General features: G+C 55.8%; 1 protein-coding gene across 2 annotated transcripts; it reads left to right on the top strand.

The window, feature by feature from the left end:
* The first annotated feature begins 1,968 nt into the window (after nucleotides 1–1,968).
* Nucleotides 1,969–21,321, top strand: NETO2 (neuropilin and tolloid like 2). 2 transcript variants are annotated; one of them, XM_059668122.1, is made up of 9 exons: nucleotides 1,969–2,311; nucleotides 8,623–8,679; nucleotides 9,148–9,288; nucleotides 10,938–11,186; nucleotides 12,429–12,473; nucleotides 12,555–12,682; nucleotides 13,924–14,152; nucleotides 17,686–17,799; nucleotides 18,698–21,321. In XM_059668122.1, exons 1-9 carry the CDS (start codon nucleotides 2,278–2,280, stop codon nucleotides 19,270–19,272), a joined length of 1,572 nt encoding a protein of 523 aa, XP_059524105.1. In that variant the 5' UTR covers nucleotides 1,969–2,277; the 3' UTR covers nucleotides 19,273–21,321. The 2 variants fall into 2 exon arrangements, with proteins under 2 accessions (XP_059524105.1, XP_059524106.1); XM_059668123.1 differs by having other exon boundaries at nucleotides 12,429–12,452.
* The last annotated feature ends 89 nt before the right edge of the window (nucleotides 21,322–21,410 follow it).

Here is a 21,410-nt window from a genome sequence, read left to right on the forward strand (position 1 = left end):
TCGGTCCAGCAGGGTCTCCCGGGCCAAAGCCCACCTCCGTCCCCTGTAATCACTGCCTCCCAGCACAACCCTCCCCCAGAGGGACGCTCCCCTCTTCCCCTCCTCCCCTCCTCCCCTCTCCCCTCTCCACTCACCACCCCAGCCCTTCCCCTCTGAGCGTGTCATCCCTCCACGGATGACATCACACACACCTTCTCCCTTCCCTTGGTCCCTCGGCCGCTGTGCATGTGGAACCTGTCGTGTTGCAGAAGCAGAGACGGCGCCTTCCTCCCAAGTCCCGCTGCCCACCGCGTCTGTGCTCGCAGCTGACTCTCCGTGCGTGCTGGTCTCCCCGGGGGCCCTGGATTGTGTCTGTGGAACGGGCTTGTAAACGTGCCATCTCGATGTGACGGCGGGTGATGGGTGAGCCCACACATGCCCCTGGGACCCCTCCTTGGGTAGGGCCATGGGCTAGAGACGTTGGTGCAGTGGTTCTCAACCTTCTGGCCCTTTAAATACAGTTCCTCATGTTGTGACCCAACCGTAAAATTATGTTCGTTGCTACTTCATCACTGTCATGTTGCTACTGTGATGAATCGTCATGTAAATATCTGATCTGCAGGATGGTCTTAGGCGACCCCTGTCAAAGGGTCGTTCCACCGCCAAAGGGGTTGCAACCCACAGGTTGAGAACCGCTGCCTTGGTGCTTACTGGGGTCAAATGTGTTCACTAGCAAACCCTGCGGACACTCGCTCCTCTGCCTCTGGGAGGGAGAGAAGAAGGAAAGAGCGTTCTTGACAACCTGGGAGGCTTCCTGCAGGTGCCTGACATGTCCCTAATGAGACCTGGTCGGACAGATACGCTGGAGGTCCTACTGTGTGTCAGCGCAGGCAGATGTTGCTTATCGGGGCAGGGATGCTCCCAGCAGCTATCGTTGCCTCCGGAACGTGGCTAACAGTAAGTGCTGAGTGCATGTGCGAGCCTCCCTGCCTGCAAGCAACTTTATACATTTTTTAAAAATATTTTTATTGATTTCAGAGAGGAAGGAAGAGGGAGAGAGAGAAACATCAATGATGAGAGGGAATCACTGATCGGCTGCCTCCTGCACGTCCCACACTGGGGGTTGAGCCAGCAACCCGGGCCTGTGCCCTGACCGGGAATCGCACCGTGACCTCCTGGGTCATAGGTCAGTGCTCGCTGGCGGGCCAAGAGCTCACAAGTGGATGGAGTGGGGTGAGGGGGATGGGGAAGAACAAATAAACAAGAAGGTGATCAAATTACCACGGAGCCATGCAGCCGGCCCTTCACACCCAACACAGCAGCTGGCAGAGCTGGAGCTTTTGATCAGCGGAGTCAAGCGACCCAGGAGCCTGGCTCCGCGGCTGGGAGGGCAGGTCTGGGGCAGGTGTCGGGTCCCCAGCCCGCCCTCCCTCCCTCCCTCCCTCGCCGCCCGGCTGTGCACACAGCCCGCTCTCGGGCCTCCGATTCCCCAGCCTCCGCGGCACCTACCGCGGCGAGACTGAGGGTTAAAGCTCAAACGCGAGCGCTTGGTCCGGTGCCTGGCAACCGAGGAAGGGGTCAGGACGCGCTGGAGACGTTCCCGCGGGTCAGGCCAACCACCCCGCGCCGAAGGGCGGGTTTCGCGTGAGGGCCCTGGGCCCCGGCGGGTGGGGAAGCGGGACTGAGCCGGGCAGCTTTGACCTTGAACTGCGGTCCCAGGAGGCCGAGGAGTCGGTGCCGCTCCCCCAGGGCGCCGGCCTCCCGCGGTGGCGGTTCCGACCCATCCCGGGCGGGGACAGCGACCCCAGGACCCCGAGACCCCGGGACCCCGGGACCCCAGGACCCCGAGACCCAGCCCATCGGGCCCCGCGGGTCGAAGGCGCCGCCCTCCAGGGGCGATTGGCCGCGAGGGCGAGGGGCGCGGGCGGGGCGGGGCGGGAGGGGCGGGACCTGCGCGCGGGCGGCGGCCGGCACGCGGCGCTCGCGCTCCGCGCTTAAATGAGCCGGGCTCCCCGCGCCCGCCGCCACTGGAGCGGGGCCCGCGCCGGGGCTGTCCCTCGCGCCCGCGCCGCTCGGCTCCGGGCCGGTCGATGGGACGGGGCGCCGGGAGGCCGGAGGCGGCGCCCGTCGGGGGGCTGGGGCCGGCGGGGGGCGCGGGGATGGCGCGCCGCGGGACCTGAGCGCAGCCCGCGGGGAGGCCGCCTGGTGGCCGCGATGGGCTCGGCGCGGGGCCGCCTACCAGCCGGGCCGTGAGCGCCGGCGCCTCGCCGCCGCCCGGCCCCGCGCGCCGCCGGGAACATGGCCCTGGAGCAGCTCGGCTCGATCCTCAAAGGTAAGCGCGGGGGCCGCGGGGCACGGCGCCCCCTGCGGGCCGAGGCCGGGCGGCGTCCCTCCGGCGCCCGCGCGCCTTTGTCTGCGGGCGGCGCGCGGGGCTCCGGGCCGGGGGACGGGGGACACGCAGCACCGAGCGGCGGGCGTCGCTCCACGAAGTTGTGGGGTTCGCGTCCGTGCGGCGCAGGCCGGGCTCCCCCGACAGGTGAAGACCCAGTCGGTGCACGCGAACGGCCGCGGCCGGTCTGCACGACCCGCGGGGGGCGCACGGCCTGCGCGCCCGGCCGGGTCCCACCTGCAGCGGCCGGAGGCTGCGGCACCACTGCGGCCCCGCCACCCGCTCGGCTCGGCTCGGCTCAGCCCCGCGCCGCCCGGACCCGGGCTCCGCCTGCCGCCGCGGCCGCGCTCCGCTGGGTCGGGGCCCGGAACCCCCCGGGCGGCCGCTCCGCCTCGGGGCTGGGGGCGTTTCCCATTCAGACGCGTGAGCGGAGGTCGCCGGGACCGCGATACAAAGTTGCCGCTGAAACTCGCACCGAATGAACCCCGTTTGCAGTCCTCGGGGGAGAACAGCCCACCGCGCGGGCTTCCCCTGATGACGGGGTGCCGCCGAATAGCCCGGCATTTGCCACATTATGGAATGCGCGCTCTCCCCCTCTCTCTCTCTTCCTTCCTCTCTCGCGCTCTCTCTGATCGGGGAAGGCGTGGAGAGTGGCATGTATGGGTGCCTGGGTGTTTGGGGTGCTGCTCCCCCTCCATGCCGACACTTTTCCCTCCTCCGTCTTATCCGCAAACGCCGTGGGAGCCTGCGTTTCAGCCTGAGCGGGACACGCATTCTGCCCCGGCTCTGCCCGAGCTCGCCGGCCGCCGAGGTTTCGGTCACTGGATGCAAAGCGCTGACCTGCCGGGCTGTGTGCTCGGGGCCCGGTTCCTGCTCGGGTGACCGGGACCTTCCGGCCAGTGCCTAGGGCGCCCTCACTCTTAACACCCCAGACGCTGGCCTGAATCCCGTGGTTTTTCCCACCCGCCCCTCCTCGACTCCGTAGCCGCGGCTCAGACATGAAGGTTTTGTTCTGCTTTTTTCAGAAGCTCCGTGCAGAGTGGGGTGCCGGCTGCTCGGCGCTCTCCCGGCGCCCGGTGGCGGCGGGTTGTCTCCTCCTGACAGCCCCTGTGCTGGCCCCGCGGCCAGTCCCTGGGTTTGCTGCACAGCCTCGCAGACAGAACTTGCAGAGACCGGGCTGGGAGGACAGGATCGCCCGGGGCTCCCGGAGGCGGGAGGATGGAGGGGGGTGATGGGGGCCGCCTGCGCCTGGCGCGTGGGTGCGCACTGCCCCCTCTGGCCGGTGCGTTCCGCTGCTGCCTTTCAGGAAAGGATTCCTTCCGTGCGGATGGCGACCGTGAGCTACGGGGAACACAGGGGAACACAGCGTAGTATCCGGCTTTCCTCCGGTGCCGGTTCCCCAGCCGCACTGTTTGCGCGCGCCCAGCCTCGCTGGTGGCGGCTGCAGGCCCCTGGCCCGCCCGAGAGCAGGCTGTTCGGGCTCCTGCAGGCGATGCGCCTGCCGCTGTGGAGATGGGGATGGAGACAGCGGTCTGGAGAGGTTCGGGAGATTTTTTAAAAAGTGGATTCTGAGAAGGGAACCTGCAGGCACGGAGAAGCGAGAGTAAGATGTGTGTGCATCAGAGTAAGTGGGTGTGCATTAGGTTAGATGGATGTGCGTTCGAATAAGATGCATGTGGGGAGACCGTGGCACAAAGTTGCCTCTGAAACCAGGACCGAATAAGCCGTATTTCCGGGCCTCGGAGGAGAACAGAACAGACCACCGGGAAGGGAAGGCGTCCCTTGTCCCTACTCCTGGTTTTTTTAAAACCCAGTGCATGTGTTACCTATGCAAAAATTGGGTCCTTTAAGTTTAAAAATTAAAGGGATTGGCGTTCCGCCAGTGCTGCCATCCGTTCTAGTAAATTGGGAGCGCTGCTCCGTAGCCTTTCCCGTCCGTCACTCCTCGGTTACCGAGCCGTGGCTTGGAAAGGAAGGTTGTGTTTTGCTCTTTCCAAAACACAGCGTGCAGAAGGCGAGGAAGTATCTTGGCAGCCTCCTGCGAGGGGATTGCTTCAGCGGCAGAGGTGCTGATGGGAACAGTTAGTGGACGTTTGCATAATTATAGGCATCACCTACCCAGAGCCTGGCCAGGAACGTAGTGGTCAGTTTCTGCCACAACCAATCGGCCTTTCTGAGTGGGCTTCTGGGTGGAAGGTCATCTCTTCAAGAGGCCATGGCTTCTTTCTGTTCCGCTTTCAGCAGCGAGAACAAAAAGATCAGCTCTGGGCTGTTTCACCCTTCGCCCGATGGTTACAACTCAGTGGTGCGCTTTGAGTTGCCTGCGGTCTCTCCAGGCTTATAGCGTTTGACCGTTGGTCAGCGCGAAGCATCGTCGTCGCGTGAGCTGTTGTATCGGGGTCGTAACTCACCGTTTCACAGTCCTCATTCATTCTGCACGCGGCTGCAGAATTCCATCACCTTCATTACGGTGGAGCCTGTAGGCTGTGGCTAGATTTGCGATGTGATGTATCGTAAGTATCCCTTGGCACTATGTCGGAAAAAGTCTTGTGTGAGACTGTGACAAATGCCAGCTCCTGTCCGTTATTCTTCAGCTCATGTCGGAGAAAGCAAACAAGGCAGAAAGAAGTTCAGTGCTGAAAAGCTGTGTCTTTCTCTGTAATTCATTGGGGTGACACCGTTTAATACAGTTATATCGGTTTCAGATGTACAGTCTGTATAACGTCCTCTGTGTGTTGTGTTGTATGTTCCCCGCCCCCCACCCCCTTCCCCTCTGCTGATCAGCATGCCCCTGTCTGTCTGTGAGTTTGGTTTTTTGGGGGGGAGGTTTTTGCTTTGCTTAATCCGTTCACCTTTTCTGCCCAGCCCCACATCCTACTCTGATCTGATAGCTGCTGCCAGTTCTCTGTCCCTATGAGTCTGTTTCTATCCTGTTTGTTAGCTCATTTTGTTCGTTAGGTTTCACGTGAGTGAGATCACATGGTGCTGGTCTTTCTCTGCCTGGCTTAGCTCACTCAGCATAAGGCCTTCCGGGTCCCTCCACGCTGTCGCAAAGGGGAGTAAGATTTCCTTCTTTTTTATGGCCGAGTAGTATTCCTCCTGTAACCGGACCACAGCTTTTTTATCCACTCACGTACGGATGGGCACCTGGGCTGCCTCCACATCTTGGCTGTTGTAGATAACGCTGCAGTGAACACAGGGGGGCATAGATTCTTTCACATCAGTGTCTCGGGTATCTTCGGATGTATTCCCAGCAGTGGGATCGCTGGGTCATGAGGCAGTTCCATTTTGAATTTGCTGAGGAAACTCCATGCTGCTTTCCACCATGGCTGCACCCGTCTGCATCCCGCCAGCAGGGCACGAGGGCTCCCTCTTCTCCACGCCCTCGCCAGCACTTGTCGTTTGTTCACTTACTGATGGTCGCCACTCCGACGGGAGAGGTGGTACCTCATCGTGGTTTTAATTTTCATCTCTCTGATGATTCGTGGCGTTGTCTTTTCATGTCTCTTGGCCACCTGTAGGTCCTCTTTGGAGAAGGGTCTATTCAGGCCCTTTGCCCGTCTGTAATTGGGTTGTTTGGTTTTGTGGGGTTTGGTGTTGAGCTGTGTACGTTCTGTATACATTTTGGACATTAAACCTTTATCAGATGTGTCACTGGCGAATATGTGCTCCCATCAGGGGCTTGTCTTTTCATTGTGTTGACGGTTTCCTTTGCTGTGCAAAAGCTTTTTAGTTTGATGTAGTCCCGTGTGTTTATTCTTCCTTTTGTTTCCCTGGCCCGAGGAGATGTATCAGAAAAGAATACATATATATATTGCTACAAGAAATTTTACTGCCTATATTTTCTTCTAGGATTTTTCTGGTTTCAAGTCTCGTACCGAAGTCTAATCGATTTTGAGTTTATTCTCGTGTCCAACTATCACAACGGCATCGCTTGAATAGACCATCGTTGCCCCGTTGTGTGTTCTTGCCGCCTTTGTCGAATCTTAATTCGAGCATGAAGGCATGGCTTTATTTCTGGGCCCCTATTCTGTCCCCTTGATCTACTGATTTCATGCCAGTGCCGGGCTGTTTGGCACCAGGTAGTGTGAAGCCTCCACCTGCGTTCTTTTATCTCGGGATTGCTGTGGCTGTCCGGGGGCTCCTGTGGCTCCACGTCCGCTTCTGGAATATTTGTTCCAGTTCTGTGCAATGCGCCATCGGTGTCTTGATAGGCATTGCGGCGGATCTACAGGTCGCCGTGGGCCGTGTGGACATTTAATGATGTCGAGTCTTCCTACCCGTGAACACAGCACATGCTTCCACTCAGTTGTAATTTCTTCAGTTTCTTTTTGTTTTCTTTTTTTAAAAAATATATTTTATTGATTTTTCACAGAGAGGAAGGGAGAGGGATAGAGAGTTAGAAACATCGATGAGAGAGAAGCATCGATCAGCTGCCTCCTGCACACCCCCCACTGGGGATGTGCCCGCAACCCAGGTACATGCCCTTGCCCAGAATCGAACCTGGGACTCTTCAGTCCCCAGGCCGACGCTCTATCCACTGAGCCAAACCGGCCAGGGCTTCAGTTTCTTTTTGTGTTTGTTCGGTTGGTTGGTTTGGCGTGTGCGTGTGCGTGTGGTTGTTGTTGTTTGTGCTTTTTATGCACCTGTACATGGGGCTGTTTTCTTAGTCTCCCTTTCTAATAGTTCCATTTTGATCTATGAAAACGCAGCTGAGCCGCCCGGCGTGGCTAGGTGGCTGAGTGTCGACCTGGTCAGGGCTTATGCCCCAGTTACGGGTCCATCCCAATAGGGGGCGTGCAGGAGGCAGCCGATCAGTGATTCTCTCTCCTCATTGATGTTTCTCTCCCTCTCCCTCCCTCCCTCTGAAAATCGCGTAAAACATGTTTTTTAAAAGTTAATCAATAAAAGGCTCTTCCAAACATAAAGTAACTCGTTGTTGTTGATTGAGCCTCAGAAACGTTCAACACGGGGAGAAAGAAAGAGCTTCATTTTCTCACACGCTAGCCTTTGTCGGCTTCATGCGACACAGCCATAGGCGCCTTGCGCTGGTTTCTGGGAGACTGCTGCCCCCTTCCTTCCGTCTTCGTTAGGAATGTTCCCTCACGTCCGATCATCTCGTTGAATTTTTGCTGGCGTGCTTCGGTGCAGAGCTAGCCATAAAGCCTGGAGCTCCTGGGGATGGGCTACAGTGCAGACGGGAATAATTAGGGCCAGCAAAACTTGTAAAAAGAAAAAAACAAGTATGTGTTCTTGGAACGCATCGTAAATTAAAACACGCTTTCCATGCCGTGTAATCTCAGGGCTCGGATACCCGAGCACATCGCCAGTTATCTTGTGCTTGGGTTGTCTTCAGTGTCGGGTAGTTCATCGGAACATAACATCTCACCCTTAAAAACCCTGAGCCCAGCCAAGCACAGCCCCGGGTCCTCACTGACACTCGCCACAGAAACGGCCGCATTTGCACAAAGTCCTGGGCCGAGGCCCGTGTCGAAATACGTGCGGTGCTTTCACCACATGCATTTATGCAAGAAAATCAAATGGTAAAAATGACCGGCCTACGCAACAAATTGGACGGAAAAAAATGAAAAGGAATGTGAAGAGAAAACTTATCTTTAAACTTCTTGTGGGATCAAGATATTGACAGAGCTGTGTCCATCAGCAGCAGATTCCCGCTGGCCAGTGTGGCTCAGTGGTTGAACGTAGACACATGATGAACCAGGAGGTGGCGGTTCGATTCCTGGTCAGGACACATGCCCTGGTTTTGGGCTTTATCCCCAGTGTGGGGGCGTGCAGGAGGCAGCTGATCAAAGATTCTCTCTCATCATGGATGTTTCTACCTCTCTCTCGCCCTCTCCCTTCCCCTCTGAAATCAATAAAAATATGTTTAAGAAAATATTTTTATTTTAAAAAAAAGAAATTTTTATTGGTTTCAGAGAGGAAACATCCATGATGAGAGAGAATCATGGACCGGCTGCCTCCTGCACGCCCCACACTGGGGATGGAGCCCACAACCCGGGCCTGTGCCCTGACCAGGAATCGAACGGTGACCTCCTGGTTCATAAGTCGATGCTCAAGCACAGAGCCACGCCAGCTGGGCTTAATAAAAAAAAATGTTTAATTTTTAAATCTTGAGAGCAAATGTAAGAAACAATGGTTTTCGTTCCTCTTTCATCATCTGATCTCCCTCACAAACTGGGCGACACGTAACATAGGTCCGACGTTTTAACGCGTCTCCTCTCTCCTCCCTCCAGTGCTGCTGATCACGGTGCTGGTGGTGGAGGGGATCGCCGTGGCCCAGAAGCCCCCAGGTAAGGTGCTCAGGGGCCCCTCCCCCGAACGGATGGTGGGGGGCTCACCTGGAAGGATCGCAGCCCGTGGGGACCCCTTCTGTCCTCCCTCGGGGGTGTGCCCATGACCTCGGGCTCCCGTCTAGCCCTCAGCCTGCGTTTCACGGGCTGAGCCGCAGGCAGCCAGAGTCCATTGTCGGCTGCAAGCGTAGCCCGGAGACACCGGACACACGGCGCCCCCAGCGGCCTGGCTCGCCCCGCATCCGCCCGACCGTTCCATGGGGCTCGCGCTTTATCGCCAGGCGGAAGTCGGCGTCCGTTTCCCGTTAGACTCATTTCCAGCGTCTCCCTCGGAGCCCCGGGGCCCGTGGGCGGTGCTGGTGGGCCGCGCTGCCTGGAAGGGCCAGGGTGTGGGTGCCGGCGGGCAGTGGGGAGGGAGAGGAGGCGCCCTCTTGCTGTGCCGGCTGCTCTGACCTCTGTTCCCGTCAGATGGACAGAACGTTGGGGTCAGGCACGTGGCTGGCACCCAGTGCGGCATCTGGGTTCGAACCAGCAATGGAGGCCACTTCGCTTCGCCGAGTTACCCCGACCCGTACCCGCCCAACAAGGAGTGCATCTACGTTTTGGAAGGTATTTGCCCGATTTCTATCTTTTTATTCAGGGCCTTTTTATTTTTCTTCTTTTTTTTTAAATTCTCACCTGAGGATATTTTTCCATTGATTTTTAGGGAGAGTGGATGAAAGAGGGAAAGACAGAGAGAAACATCGATGTGAGAGAAACATGTCGATTGGTTGCCTCCTGCGCACACCCTGACCAGGGCCCGGGCTGGGGAGGAGCCTGCAACCGAGGTACATGGCCTTGAGCAGAATCGAACCCGGGACGCTTCAGTCCACAGGCCGACGCTCTATCCACGAGAAACAGCGGCCAGAGACTTTTTACTTTTCTGGTAAAACTAAATCCATTGGCTAAAATGCCCTGTTTTAAAAAATTTGAGTCCTAACCAGTTTGGCTCAGTGGATAGAGCAGCAGTTCTCAACCTGTGGGTCACGACCCTTTCACAGGGGTCGCCTAAGACCATCGGAAAACACATATATAATTACATAATTGTTTTTGTGATTAATCACTATCCTTTAATTATGTTCAATTTGTAACAATGAAAATATATCCTGCATATCAGATATTTACATGACGATTCATTACAATAGCAAAATTACAGTTATGAAGTAGCCACGAAAATAATTTTATGTTTGGGGGTCACCACAGCATGAGGAGCTGTATTACAGGGTCGCGGCGTTAGGAAGGTTGAGAACCACTGGGATAGAGCATCGGTCTGCAGACTGAAAGGTCCCAGGTTCGATTCCGGTCAAGGGCATGTACCTTGGTTGCAGGCACATCCCCCAGGAGGCAGCTGATGGATGTTTCGCTCTCATCTATGTTTCTAACTCTCTATCCCTCTCCCTTCCTCTCTGTAAAGAATCATCAATAAAATATATTTAAAAATTTTTTTGAACAAAATTCAACACATATCTGAACTGAACTCCAGTAATGCATACATATTCCTGAACGCAGAACACATCACCAAGGCAACAGTTGCAATGACAGGAAGTTGGAATCTCTATAAGACAGCACCGTGCAGCCAGCTGCCCCGTGTGGCTGAGAAAGGCCTCCCTTCCCAGGCTTCATGCCGCTCATGTCCTCGGATCCACTGGCCGTCATCCCGAGTTTCTGTTCATGGTGCATTGTCGTCGTGAACCCAACGTTAGCTTATCGACTCTCCCTTTACTTCGCCTCTGGTTTTAGTCAGCCGCCCGCCTCTCACTCGTTTCCTCGGCAGCGGAGGCCCAGGGGGAGGGTCCCGCCGCCCCCAAGCAGCATCGCTACCGGGTGAAATGGACACTGAATTTTATGTGTAACGTTCTCCTTACGCCCCTCGGCGGGCGGGAGGGAGGGGTGTGCGGCCGCGGCGGCCTGTCCCACTAGGGCAGTGACGGCGAACCTTTCAAGCTCGGCGTGTCAGCGTTTGAAAAACCCTAACTTCACTCTGGTGCCGTGTCACATAGAGACATTTTTTGATCTTTGCAACCACAGTAAAACAAAGACTTATATTTTTGATATTTATTTTATATATTTAAATGCCACTGAACAAAGAAAAATCAACCAAAAAAATGAGTTTGCGTGTCACCCCAGACACGTGTCATAGGTCGGCCATCACTGCCCTAGAGCGCGGACAGCCCTGCTCTGGCTCGCGTGGGGCCCTGACTGGCGCGCTCTCCTCCCAGCGGCGCCCCGGCAAAGGATCGAGCTGGCCTTCGACGAGCACTTCTACGTCGAGCCCTCGTTCGAATGCCGCTTTGACCACCTGGAGGTTCGCGACGGGCCCTTCGGCTTCTCTCCGCTCATCGACCGGTTCTGCGGCGTGAAGAGCCCTCCGCTGATCCGATCCACGGGGCGCTTCATGTGGGTCAAGTTCAGTTCCGACGAAGAACTGGAAGGAATGGGATTCCGAGCAAAGTACTCGTTTATTCCAGGTAACGAGCCCGTCTTCCCCCCGGGAGGCCTCCGTTGGCTAGAACTGCGCCCACTCAGTCGGGTTAACGCTAGGACCGCAGAGCCCTGTCCGCCATGAACGTGCGCCGGTTCCCACTGGGGACACGGGGATAGGGGTCACCCGCCGTCTGCCAGGAGCCACAAGCTGACACGGTGACCGGGCAACGCGGTGCCGCAAGGGTGCGGTCTCTGGTTCCATTTAGGTTTCGTGCCAGAAATTTGTTACTTGAAAAAAATGAAGCCCCACCTGTGTGGCTCGGTGATTGAGTGTCACAAAGTCACAGTTCGATTCCCGGACAGGGCACAGGCCTGGGTGGCAGGCTCCATCCCCAGTGGGGGGCGTGCAGGAGGCAGCCGATCAGTGATTCTCTCCCATCATGGATGTGTCTCTCTCTCCCTGTCTGAAATCAATACAAATATATATGTTTTTAAGTCTATGCATTATCACTTAAAACATCGATGCTCTCGGTGAACGTGCGCATAAGGAACAGTAATCTCTAGTCACACCAGGAAGCTTTCTCTCAAACTGTTACTAGCCGAAACCGGTTTGGCTCAGTGGATAGAGCGTCGGCCTGCGGATTGAAGGGTCCCAGGTTCGATTCCGGTCAAGGGCATGTACCTGGGTTGCGGGCATATCCCCAGTGGGAGATGTGCAGGAGGCAGCTGATCGATGTTTCTCTCTCATCGATGTTTCTAACTCTCTATCTCTCTCCCTTCCTCTCTGTAAAAAATCAAAATATATTTTTAAAAAAAAAACTGTTACTAAATGTAGCAGCTGTTACTAAGTATAGCGTCTGTTACTAAATGTAGCAGCTGTTACTAAGTATAGCGTCTGTTACTAAATGTAGCAGCTGTTACTAAGTATAGCGTCTGTTACTAAATGTAGCAGCTGTTACTAAGTATAGCGTCTGTTACTGTAGCATCTCTTACTGTAGCATCTGTTTCTAAATGGAGCATCTGTTACTAAATGTAGCATCTGTTACTGTAGCGTCTATTACTAACTGTAGCAGCTGCTACTAAATGTAGCATCTATTACTGTAGCATCTGTTACTAAATGTAGCAGCTGTTACTAAATGTAGCGTCTGTTACTAAATGTAGCAGCTGTTACTAAATGGAGCAGCTGTTACTAAATGTAGCGTCTGTTACTAAATGTAGCGTCCGCCATAGTAGCTGACTCCCCACTGTCTCAAAATGCCAATGACGTCTCCTCTTTTCTGTTGCAGATCCAGACTTTACTTACCTCGGAGGTATTTTAAGCCCCATCCCAGGTTTAGTATCTGCCTCTTTTTCCTCCTGGCGCCCCTGATCCGCCCGCGTTCCCGTTGAACGTGCTCCTCTCTCCCTTCCAGACTGCCAGTTCGAGCTCTCGGGGGCCGACGGCGTCGTGCGGTCCAGCCAGGTGGAGCAGGAGGAGAAGACGAAGCCCGGCCAGGCGGTGGACTGCATCTGGACCATCCGGGCCACCCCGAGGGCCAAGGTGCGGCTGCGTGCGCGGCACGGGGAGGCCGTAAGGGCGCCTCCTGTGAGGTGCAGCTTTGGGTTTGTGCAAGCACTTACTGATTACATAAACGGATGTTGCCACTTTATTTTGGTTCCCTTATGACAGTGGTTCTCAACCTTCTGGCCCTTTAAATACAGTTCCTCATGCTGTGACCCAACCATAACATTATTTTCGTGGCGACTTCATCACTGTCATGTTGCTACGGTTATGAATCGTCATGTAAATATCTGAGATGCAGGATGGTCTTAGGCGACCCCTGTGAAAGGGTCGTTCGACTACCAAAGGGGTCGCGACCCACAGGTTGAGAACCGCTGCCTTATGAGGTACCAGCCTTAGCTAGATAAGCAACAGTGTCAATTTCAGGAGTAGCACACATATGCAGTAAGACTCTTATTTTACGATTCTTAAAGTCTGTGGATTCCTAATTCAAGAGTGCACATATTGATCAGGATGCTCACAGATTCATTTAAAAAGTTTGATGACCGTGGCAGGGTGGCTCCGGTGTTTGGAGCGTCACCCCGTACACCAAAAGGTTGGGGGATCGATTCTCAGTCAGGGCACACACCGAAGTTGCTAGTTTGATCCCCAGTTGGGGCACGTATGGGAGGCAACCGATCGATGTTTCTCTCTCACATCGATGTGTGTTTTTCTCTCTCTCCCTCCCTTCCCCTCTCTCTCTCTAAAATCAATTAAAACATCCTCAGGTGAAGTTTAAAAAAAAAAACATTTTAAGTTTTGTGAGGAAAAATGGATCACAAGGAGTTAGAGTGTCCTGTCACAGGTCTCAGAGTTGTGAGGCCAAACCCCAACTCAGCAAATCTCAGGCCCCTGTTCGCACCCCCATCCCCCATCCCCACCGCCCACCCCCACCCGGCTAGTCACAGACTTTCCCCGGAAAGTTCCGCGGGGAAGGGGGTTTTAAGTAACTGACAGATGGAGGTTGGTGGCTCACTACTCCTGCTTTTCGCTTCTAGGAATTTCAACAGTTAAACTGATAGGTAACGTGTATTTCTGTTAGAAGAGAAAAGAGAGAGAGCGAAGCATCGACTTCCTGATCCACTTCTCATCCCCTCATTGGTAGATTCTTGCCTGAGCCCTGACCAGGGCTCGAGCCCACAGCCTTGGCGATGTCGGGCGATGCTCTCAGCGGCCGAGCCGCCCGGCCGGGGCGCCGGGGCCTGGTAAGAGCCGAGTGTCCCTTTGTGTGACCGTCACAGATCTACCTGCGGTTCCTGGATTACCAGATGGAGCATTCCAACGAGTGCAAGAGGAACTTCGTCGCCGTCTACGACGGGAGCAGTGCGATCGAGAACCTCAAGGCCAAGTTCTGCAGCACGGTGGCCAACGACGTCATGCTCCAGACCGGCGTGGGGGTGATCCGCATGTGGGCGGACGAGGGCAGCCGGCTCAGCAGGTTCCGGATGCTCTTCACCTCCTTCGTGGAGCGTAAGTGAGCGGCCCCTGTCGAGTGAGGTCGCTGGCATCATTTTCATTCATTCACGGGACAGTGGTTGAGCATCTCCTTTCTTTTTTCTTTTTATATATATTTTTATTATTTCACAGAGGAAGGGAGAGGGAGAGAGAGAGAGAGAGAGAAGCACCAATGATGAGAGAGAATCATGGGTCAGCTGCCTCCTGCACGCCCCACACTGGGGATCGAGCCAGCAACCCGGGCCAGTGCCCTGACCGGGAATCAAACCGTGACCTACTGGTTTATAGGTCGATGCTCAACCACTGAGCCACGCCGGCCGGGCATGGAGCGTCCCCATGGCAACTCACGGGATGTAGAAATAACTGAGTCTGAGTCCCTCCTCTCAGGGAGCAGACTGTTGTGGGTGAAACGGCCGTGTTGATACAGGAGGTGCTGCCTGCCTTGGGAAGTAGTGAGCACACGGTCGGGAGAGCAGAGAGGGGAGACTCCTCTCGAGATTTTCAAAATTAAAAATGATGATCAGGCCCTGCCGGTGTGGCTCAGTGGTTGAGCGTCGACCTAGGAACCAGGAGGTCAGGGTTTGATTCCCGGTCAGGGCACAGGCCCGGGTTGTGGGCTCCATCCCCAGTGTGGGGGTGCAGGAGGCAGCCCATCCATGATTCACTCTCATCGTGGATGTTTCTGTCTCTCTCTCCCTCTCCCTTCCTCTCTGAAATCAACAAAAAATATATTTAAATTTAAAAAATGCTGCAGAAACCCAGATCCCTGTCTCTGAGCTCCACCCCTGGGAGGGAGGGAGGGAGGGAGGGAGGGAGGGAGGGAGGACACCCCTGTGCGTTTGCCTCGCCTGAACTTCCATCCCCACCAGAGGGCTGTCTGCCGGCTCCTCCGCCAACGAGCTGACTGTTTTCCTCTCTGATGACTAACATGTCTCCTGGAGGCGCCACAAATACCCTTGAGCCCCGGGATCTCAGCGCCGCTCACGGTTTCTGCCCGAGCATCACGCTGTGGCATCCACCTGGGGGTGGCCCTCCGCCTCCTTCCTTCCCCAGGTCACTGTCCGTTCCCTCTGAGGGAGCTGGTCCCCCTCCTCACTTCCTCAGCTTTTATCCGGGGCGGACTCGTGGCTGTTTATTTTCACCCCATTAATGTCCTTATGATGCACATAAAGCACATTGCTCTGCAGTACGTTACTGTCGCTCAGGGTCCCCGCATTGGCCGCTGGGGCCCTTTCCCTAAGCCGCGGCGGTTTAAGCTCTTGCTTCCTTTCCCCGCGGGGTGAGCCAGGCGCAGCCCCTTACATCACAGTAAAAACCTGGCTCGGTGGGGTGAGCGTCGACCTATGAACCAGGAGGTCCCGGTTCGATTCCCGGTCAGGGCACAGGCCCGAGTGGCGGGCTCCATCCCCAGTGTGGGGCGTGCAGGAGGCAGCCAGCCCATGATTCTCTCTCCTCATTGCTGGTTCTATTTCTCCCTTCGTCTCTGAAATCAATAAAAATACATTTTTTTTTTAAATAAAAACAACAAACAACCTGGCTCCCCTTCCCCACCGGAGTTCACCGTTCAGTCCCGGGACAACGTAAGGGCTTTCCGAGCGGCTCCCCGCGGCCCGGCTAAGGCGTCCCCGCGGAGCAGGTCGGCGACAGCCTAACTGTGAGCCCGCTTCGCCAGCCCCCGGCGTTGTTTCCGCCCCCCTTTCCCGAGGCTGTAGGGTGCGCCTGTAACCCATTCAGGTTCAGCTGTGACTGTGTCTGTCACCTTCCCCGCCCACATCACGCTTACCTTCATTTGTTCTTTGGGGAGCAAGAGGAGTAAGACCATTGTCCTGCCTCGCCTCCCTGTCCCGGCCCCGCCCATCCCGGCAGCCTCCCCTCGCACTCTCTGTAGAGTAGCTGTGTTCTAGTATCTTCTCTCTCTACACTAACGATGTCTCCATTCGAACCTATCCCATAAGGACGCAGGCGAGGGGCCTCTTCCAGCGAAATCCTTACCCCGATCACAGCCACACACTCCACGGAGGCTGCTGTCCGGGCGGCTCCATGTCCCAGGTCAGCGCTCCCCCGCGGACGGGAGGGCGCCCCCTCCAGAGCACGGCGTGTGGGGGCGAAGCATCCCCTAAGTCTGTAAAACCAAAGTGCCAGCCCAGCCGGCGCTCAGTGGTTAGAGCATCGGCCTACAGACCGAAGGGTCACAGGTTCGATTCCGGGTCAAAGGCACGTACCCCGATGGCAGGTTCCACAGCTCCGGTAGAGGCACGTGCGGGAGGCAACCAGACAACCAGACGGTGTGTCTCTCTCGCGTCAATGTTTCTCTCTCTCTCTCTTTCTATTTTCCCTCACCCCTCTCCCCTCCTTTCCACTCTCTGGAAATCAATGCAAAAAATATCCTCAGGTGAGGATTAGAAAAAAAACGAAAGTTCCGGTTTGAAGGCTCCTGATAAACACGGAGCGCTCCAGCCGCGCGATCTGTGCTGTCGCTAATCCGGGCTAAGTGCCGCCTCTGCCCTCCTCTGGCCGTCCTGCGTCTGCGAGAGTCACCCGAGCCCAGGAGGCCTTTATACTCGGGGCCCAGTTCTGCTCAGAGACTCACTCCCTACCCGCCCACCGGAGATCGCAGCCGAGACGGGAATAGCCCAGCTCGGGAAGTGCCAAAACGGACCGGCTGTCAGAATGGGGACCGGCTGTCAGAACGGGCCCGCGGCTGCCCGCCCGAGCGGCTGTGGGTTTAGGCAAGGAACTTCCAGGACTGGCAGTGTGGAAGCGGGGGAGAGGTTTTGTTAGAACAAGCCCATAATGCCATGTCCAGTGACCTGCAGCCGGCAGGCCCCCTGCGGGCGTGGTTGAAGGACAGCCGTCTTTCAGCATCACCACAAGTGGGGCTGAGCCCTAGCCGGTGTGGCTCAGTGGATAGAGCGTCGGCCTGCGGACTGGAGAGTCCCAGGTTCAGTTCCAGTCAAGGGCACAGGCCTGGGTTTCGGGCTCCATCCCCAGTAGGGGGTGTGCAGGAGGCAGCCGACCCATGATTCTCTCCCATCATGGATGTTTCTATCTCTCTCTCCCCCTCTCCCTTCCTCTCTGAAATTAATCTGGGGTACTCACAGGCTCAATGCACCAGATCTTAAAATTCTAAAAAAAGAAAGTGGGGCTGAGCCCTGGCCGGTGTGGCTCAGTGGATAGAGTGCTGGCCCGAAGACTGAAGGGTCCAGTCAAGGTCACGTACCTCAGTTGCAGGCTCCTCCCCAGCCTGGGCCCTCCCCGGCCAGGGCGCATGCAAGAGGCAGCCAATGAATGTGTTTCTCTCATCGATGTTCCTCTCTGTCTGCCACCCTCTCTAAAAATCAATGGAAAAGTACCCTCGGGTGAGGATGAAGAGAAAATAGAATAAATAAATGAAGTTTGCGGGGAGCGCCGGCCGCCTGCCTGGCTGGGAGGTGCAGAGGGTCTTCCCGGGAAGGCCTCCGCGGTGGCAGCGGCAGCGAGTGCCAACCCCTGGGGATGCGCTCACTCTGTACTTCGCGTTCTTAGCAGCGTTCCCTTTCGCCCCGCAGCTCCCTGCACCGGCAGCACCTTCTTCTGCCACAGCAACATGTGCATCAACAACTCGCTGGTCTGCAACGGCGTTCAGAACTGCGCTTACCCCTGGGACGAGAATCACTGCAAAGGTGAGTCCGCGCGGAGGCCCCGCCTTCCCGGGAGGAGTGGCCATCGCCGTCCACTAAATGGGTGTTTATTGCTTTTTAGGGAGAGGAAGGAAGAGAGGGGGAGAGAGAGATTGACCAATCAGTTGCCTCCTGCACGCCCCCCACTGGGCACATGCCTGGGTTGTGGGCTCATCCCCAGTAGGGAGCATGCAGGAGGCAGCTGATCAATGATTCTTTCTCATCAATGTTTTTATCTCCCTTCCTCTTTCTCTAAAACCAATTTTTTAAAAATTTAAAAAAAAAAAAAGCCCTGGCTGATGTGGCTCAGTGGATAGAGCGTCAGCCTGTGAGGTGAGGGGTCCCGGGTTCGATTCCGGTCAAGGGCACATGCCCGGGTTGCTGGCTCGAGCTTCCATAGGGAGCGTACAGGAGGCAGCCCATCAATGATTCTCATCATTAATGTGTGTGTGTCTCTCTCTCTCCCTTCCTCTCTGAACTCAATAAAAATACATTTTTTTAAACGAAAAAAAAAAAAAAAGAAAACCCTAATTTTAAATTGTATTATCTGTGGTGTATGTATTTGACCCAAACGTCCCCTAAAAGCACTTTCCTGGTCTGTGATAAGCTCCCTTTTTTTTTTAATACTAAGGTTTTTAAAATATTTGTATTGATTTCAGAGAGGAGGGGAGAGGGAGAGAGAGAAACCTCAGTGATGAGAGACAATCAGGGACCGGCTGCCTCCTGCACGCCCCGCAGTGGGGATGGAGCCTGTAACCCGGGCCTGCGCCCTGACCCCCTGACCGGGAATCGAACCCTTGACCTCCTGGTTCATGGGTCGCCGCTCAACCCCCGAACCTCCCGGTGGCCCGGTGCCCGGGCTCCTTCCCGCGCTGAGGGCCCGCACGCGTCTCTCCCGCAGAGAAGAAGAGGACCGGCCTCTTCGAGCAGATGACGCGGACCCACGGCACCATCATCGGCGTGGCGGCGGGCGTGGTGCTGGTGCTGCTCGTGGTGTCGGTGCTGGTGCAGGTGAAGCAGCCGCGGAAGAAGGTGCTGGCCTGCAAGGCGGCCTTCCACAAGCCGGGCTTCCAGGAGGCGTTCGACCCGCCGCACTACGAGCTGTTCTCGCTGCGCGACAAGGAGCTGGGCGAGCTGGGCGAGCTGGGCGAGGAGCTGGACGGCTACCGGCCGCTGCGCCGCGCCTCCTCCGCCTCGCGCTGCGTGCACGAGCACCACTGCGGGGCGGCGCCGGGCAAGCCGGGCAGGACCGACCTGGCGGCCGCCGTGGAGCTGCCCTTCCGCAACGACTTCGCGCCGCCGCCGCCCATGACGACCTTCAACAGCACCTTCCCCAAGAGCCGCTGCGCCTTCCCGCCCGCGCGCCCGGGCCCAGAGCCGGCGCGCGAGGACCGCGTGATGGAGGAGCTCCCCTGCGAGATCTACGCGCGCGGCCGCGACGACTCCGCGCAGGCGTCCATCTCCATCGACTTCTAACCCCCCCACGCCCCAGCTCACCTCCACCGTCCTCGCCAGGGACCCCCCTCGCCAAGGACCCCCCTCGCCAAGGACCCACCCTCGCCAAGGGCGTGCGCACGCGGCCCCAGCGCATCCACGTCTCCAACCTTTTCCTCCTCTCCAAGCGACCAAGACTTGCACCTCCCGGCCCCCTGTCCTAACAGTGACTTTGTTTTTTTGTGGTTTTTTTAAAAATATATTTGTATTGATTTCAGTGAGGAAGGGAGAGGGAGAGAGAGAAACATCAATGATGAGAGAATCATGGTTGGCTGCCTCCTGCACGCCCCCCACTGGGGATCAAGCCTGCAACCTGGGCCTGTGCCCTTGACCTGAATAGAACCCGGGATCCTTCAGTCCCCGGGCCCGTGCTCTACCCACTGAGCCACATCGGCTAGGGCGACTTTTTTTTATATGTATATTTTTATGGATCTCAGAGAGGAAGGGGGAGAGAGAGAGGAGCATCAATGACCAGAGAGAATCCCCCACTGGGCATGGAGCCTGCAGCCCGGGCCTGTGCCCTGGCGGGGAATCCAACCTCAACCTGGTTCATGGGTGGACACACAACCACTGAGCCACACTGGCCAGCGGGAATCTGCTGTTGCTGGACACAGCTCTGTCAAGATCTTGGTCCCACAAGAAGTTTAAAGATAAGATTTCTCTTCACATTCCTTTTTTTTTTTTTTCCTCCTTTCGACTTGTTGCGTAGGCCACTCATTTTTACCATTTCATTTTCTGACATAAGTACATGTGGTGAAAGCACCGCACACATTTCGACATGGGCGTCGGCCCAGGACTTTGTCCAAATGCGGCCGTTACTGTGGCGAGTGTCAGTGAAGACCCGGAGTCATGCTTCACCCATCTGTCCCTTCCTGACAATTCCTCTGTCGCCGCCTTTTAATTTCCGGATCCTTGGTCTTTATTTTCTGTGAGAAGCAGATGAAAGGGTGTCATTTATCGCCTGAAAGTCATGTTTTGTCTTCGTTCTATTATAGTCCAAGATTTCGCAATTCTGCCAGTTATGACTAAACCCTTGAAAAAGATGAAGGCGTCTAGAAATCCTTTGAAATGTACCCAATTTGGCTCCTGTGAGCACAGAGTCGCTTCCTCCCGTGGGGGAAAGGCCCAGAATGTTCCTCCTCGCCGGATGCGTTCCCCCTTATGTTCATGAAGGGACCACTTAGCTCCCTCTGTCCTAGCTCCTCTCCCAGCACATGGTAACCGGGGCTGCACGAGCGTTCAAGGAAAACGCAGAAGCTGCAGAAGCCTTCAGACCACGTCTTTCTTGGGACAAGACATTTTTCTAGTTCTTACCAAGAATCACAACTCCCACCATTTTTTTTAAATGCACTTTGACCCGATGGTGTTTTTTATTTTATGGAATAGACGCAATCATTTATAAACACGATACAGAAACTCCTTGCGTTCGTTCAGGCTTTTTGATATTATCTGATGCTGTCCGAGCTTTCTTACGTCGAGATCAGAGACTCCCGGGCCGGATGCCTGTCGCTGCGCGCATTCCCACGCGGATGGCTCCCGGCGAGGGCCAGGTGCGCTCTGAGTCCCTGTGAAGACCTCGGTCGTCGTCCATACCCTGTTGGTTTCCTTGCGTCATTGCGTTTGGTTTATGATAAATTTCTCGCTGTGTGATATTTATTCTAAGTCACTACCCAGGCCTTGCATTGACCTGCACATCATCACATGGTTCTTCGGCCATGCTGTTTATGGCATGGAGGTTTCAGATCTTAGATAGGCATAGAAAGGCACCGTGTATTGAATTATAACTAATACAGACGTGCCATTCAAACAGGACAACTTCTCATTTCCTGGGGGGGGGGGGGGGGGGGGGCTTGTCGTAAATTCTCAATGAAATGAGACATTGAAGCTTCATTGATTTTGTTCATTCTTTTAAATAGCTATGCTTTCTCACATCTGTGATCTTCAATGATAGCTATGTAATACGCTTTCACAATAAGTCTTGTATATCGCTTTTTTTAAGTACATAATATGAAGAAGATAGAAAAACCTGCATATGGTGTATACTCATGATGTAATTGTTTTAAGTCAGCATCATTCCTCGTCTTACAAAGGCAGCTTGGGCCCTGGCCGCTGTGGCTGAG

Source organism: Myotis daubentonii, chromosome 15 (assembly GCF_963259705.1).
Source record: "Myotis daubentonii chromosome 15, mMyoDau2.1, whole genome shotgun sequence".
NCBI lineage: Eukaryota > Metazoa > Chordata > Mammalia > Chiroptera > Vespertilionidae > Myotis > Myotis daubentonii.

Excerpts from the sequence above, each read along its gene's own strand:
- NETO2 (XM_059668122.1), top strand. The coding sequence starts at position 2,278 with ATGGCCCTGGAGCAGCTCGGCTCGATCCTCAAAG. Across the intron at positions 2,312-8,622 it reads GCTCGGCTCGATCCTCAAAG|TGCTGCTGATCACGGTGCTG; the intron begins GTAAGCGCGGGG and ends TCCTCCCTCCAG. Across the intron at positions 14,153-17,685 it reads CTTCACCTCCTTCGTGGAGC|CTCCCTGCACCGGCAGCACC; the intron begins GTAAGTGAGCGG and ends TTCGCCCCGCAG.